The sequence below is a fragment of the Malus sylvestris genome, chromosome 8 (genome assembly GCF_916048215.2).
Source record: "Malus sylvestris chromosome 8, drMalSylv7.2, whole genome shotgun sequence".
NCBI lineage: Eukaryota > Viridiplantae > Streptophyta > Magnoliopsida > Rosales > Rosaceae > Malus > Malus sylvestris.
In genome coordinates, this window is record NC_062267.1 from 2,509,377 (window position 1) to 2,512,535 (window position 3,159).

Below are 3,159 nucleotides of genomic sequence, written 5' to 3' on the forward strand. Positions count from 1 at the left end.
TGCCATGTCGAGCATGCATTATATTATACATATTGCATTGTTATGAATTCAAATATATTGAATGATGTTGCGGAGGTTCAGGTAAGCTTTAGGTGAGTATGTTAGGATGATATTGGTTGTATTGTTTGTTTGTACCATACTTAGGGCCTCCGTATTTAGATCTCGTATAAATACTCGAGGGACTAAAATGTAATTATGTAATAAATGAAGGGGCAAATATGTAATAAGTGATGAGCCCTTATTCTATAAAAGGGCATCCCCACCCTCACAAACCTCAAACCTCACTCTCACATTACAAAGCTTTCACCCTCACAATCCTCTCACAAACAGAGAAATACAATATCAGTGTGGACGTAGCCCAAACATTGGGGTGAACCACGATACATTTTGTGTTCTTTACTTTCTTGCAGATTAACGGTCGGATTTACGTTGTTCCAAGACCCCTCCGGTTTTGTGCATCAACATTTGGCGCCGTCTGTGGGAATCGACACGAAAAACTATGTCGGTTCTCTTTCATTTTTTCACCTTCACTGTAAATCTGCAAAATCCGTAAAATATGCAAAATCAACACTGTAAAATCTGCAAAAACCTAGAACCTCATTGGGCTTTTCCAGAAAACCCCCACAAACACAAAGCCATCAGGGCCACATTCCTCACTCTATCTATCTCGCCACTCACTTGTCTTCTTCACTCTCTCTGCTCTCACTTACAAAAATGGCAGCCATGGTCGAACACCACCTAGCTTTGTTTCTCACTTGTAGAATGCATCCAACAAGATCTGCACTTGGAACTCCATCTCTGTTGACCCGTGCACCCTGGCTCGAGGAGAACCATTTTCTCGATTCAATTTCAGGTTTGATCTACCGAGTCTGCAACACCAACTGGAGTTTGCAGATCTGAGCATGCAGAAGGTATACCAAACAACCAACTGAAGTTTGATGAGGTTCCTTCCTCGCCATCAACGACTTTTTCGAAACAGGCTGGGTTTTTCTTCACGGTGCCAATTTCCTGGTGTCTCGCCACTCCCAGAGCCTCATCTGCTGCGACTGCCAGTCTCCCACGCCGTGGAAGGCCTCCAATGAAAAGCTCGGCCACACTTTTTGTGCGAGAGCTGCGTTCTCCCAGACGGAAGCAAAGACGATGACGACGAGAGCGCATCAAACAGCGAGCAGTCTGCGACTGCTTTCAACAACCGCATTGGATTTTCGCTCCTAGATCGCCGATCTGGACTGTTCAGGATCTTTATCACCAGCGTTATCGGGGATTATTTGGTAGGTCGGTAAATTGGGTTGGTTTCGTTCTTGGTGGTTTGGCACGGGACGTAGGTGGCGATTAAGGAGATTGCGACAGGGTGGTTGAACAAGAAGTTGCAGAAGAGTTTAATGTCGAAGATTTTCATACTGAAGAAGATTAACCACCCAAATATTATGCGGTTGCACAATATTATAGAGGTTCCTGGGAAGATAAATCTTGTTTTAGAGTATTGCATAGGTAGTGATCTTTCTATCTATATAGAACGCCATGGAAAAGTGCCCGAAGCTCTTGCAGAGCACTTCATGCAGCAGCTAGTCGCTGGTCTGCAAATGCTTCGTGACAACAATCTTATACATCAAGATCTCAAGCCACAGAATATGTTGTTGTCCACCAATGACAACAATTATGTCTTGAAGATTGTAGATCTTGGATTTACAAGATCCCTGTAACCTCAAGGCCTTGCTGAAACCTTGTGTGGTTCACCACTTTACATGGCTCCAGAGATAATGCAACCTCAAAAGTATGATGGAAAGGCAGATCTCTGGAGTGTTGGTGCAATTTTATTTCAACTCGTAACTGGGAGAACCCCACTTATGTATTGAGGAAGAAAAGCCAGTTGTCTACGGTCGAAGTTGGAAGGCAGCTGAATTACGTTTAAAGTCTTGGGATGATCTCAATAAGTTATGGTATGTTCTGCTTGAGGAGAAAAACATGTTGATGACTCAACGCCAGATGATTCATGCCCAGAATCTCCGGTTTCCCTATCCTGAACGCCTTCCCAAACAGCAAAAGTCGTCCGTTGACGAGTTGTGGTGCTTATGTTGCCGTTCAATGACTTGAAGCTATTTTTGCTTTTGTCGACCACCAAAGAAGATGCCTACACTTTCATCATGCATATTCCCAATCTTTGAGAAAGCTAGAGAAAAGCAAATGGGTGATGTCGGAAAGGTTGTCCAAGCAGCTGTCACTTTAGATAAATGAATATTGCCCTTTCACAGCTAGAGTATACTGACCTTTACAACCAACAAGCGGAAGTGGAAAGCATGGCACACCCATACCCACTGTTGTTGATGAATATTTTATTAAATTATCTTCTACAAACTGGAGCAATTATTGTATAGTTATACTGATGTGTAAAGAAGGCAGCATGCCCAAAAAAAAAAAAAAACTGCAAGCCCAAAATAATGGGCTGCAATGTTATGTGGAGGGTGAAGACCCATATGCCCAAAAGAGTCAGGCCCTATGGCTTCAAATTTATTCAGCACCCTGCCGCTATTATCACCAACCAGGTGATCAAAAGTACGTCCAGTACTCCAAATTTATTCGGCACCCTGCCGCTATTATCACCAACCAGGTGATCAAAAGTACATCCAGTACTCCAAAAATTATTCAGCAGCATGCCGCTATTATCACCAACCAAGTGATCAAAAGTACGTCCAGTACTCCAAAATTATACATGAGCATCACTCATGTTAATCATACATAAACATTCATGAGCATCACTCATGTCAATCATACATAAACATTCATGAACATCATTAATGTCAACATTCATGAGCATCACTCATGTCAACATTCATGAGCATTACTCATGTCAACATCCATGGGCATCACTCATGTCAATCAACACAAACATTCATGAGCATCACTTATGTCAATCAGCTTCGAAAACTTCATTTACAGAGCTCCAGCTTCAAAGCTTCACTTTAAAAGCTTCACCTACAAAGCTTCAGTGCATGGTATACAAAAACTGCTTCCGAACAACCGCCACTTCGGCCCATACATGGATTGAATTTGAAGTCTCTAGCCAACATCCTCTATTGACTAAAGACTTGGGGGACTACATTATGTACCACATATTGGGCTTCCACAACTGAGCCTTATGAAAAATATTTGGGGGACTTA

The 3,159-nt window shown here is 42.5% G+C and overlaps 1 protein-coding gene across 1 annotated transcript; it reads left to right on the forward strand.

Moving 5' to 3' along the window:
* Window positions 1-714: 714 nt before the first annotated feature.
* Window positions 715-1,703, forward strand: LOC126632512 (serine/threonine-protein kinase ATG1b-like). The gene is made up of 3 exons (XM_050302938.1): window positions 715-853; window positions 1,126-1,271; window positions 1,326-1,703. The coding sequence occupies exons 1-3, from the start codon at window positions 715-717 to the stop codon at window positions 1,701-1,703; spliced, it is 663 nt and encodes a 220-aa protein (XP_050158895.1).
* Window positions 1,704-3,159: the final 1,456 nt, after the last annotated feature.

Coding starts and splice junctions, on each gene's coding strand:
- LOC126632512 (XM_050302938.1), top strand. CDS start 715: ATGGCAGCCATGGTCGAACACCACCTAGCTTTGTTTCTCACTTGTAGA. Junction 854..1,125: donor TTTTCTCGATTCAATTTCAG/GTTTGATCTACC, acceptor GCGTTCTCCCAG/ACGGAAGCAAAGACGATGAC. Junction 1,272..1,325: donor GCGTTATCGGGGATTATTTG/GTAGGTCGGTAA, acceptor CACGGGACGTAG/GTGGCGATTAAGGAGATTGC.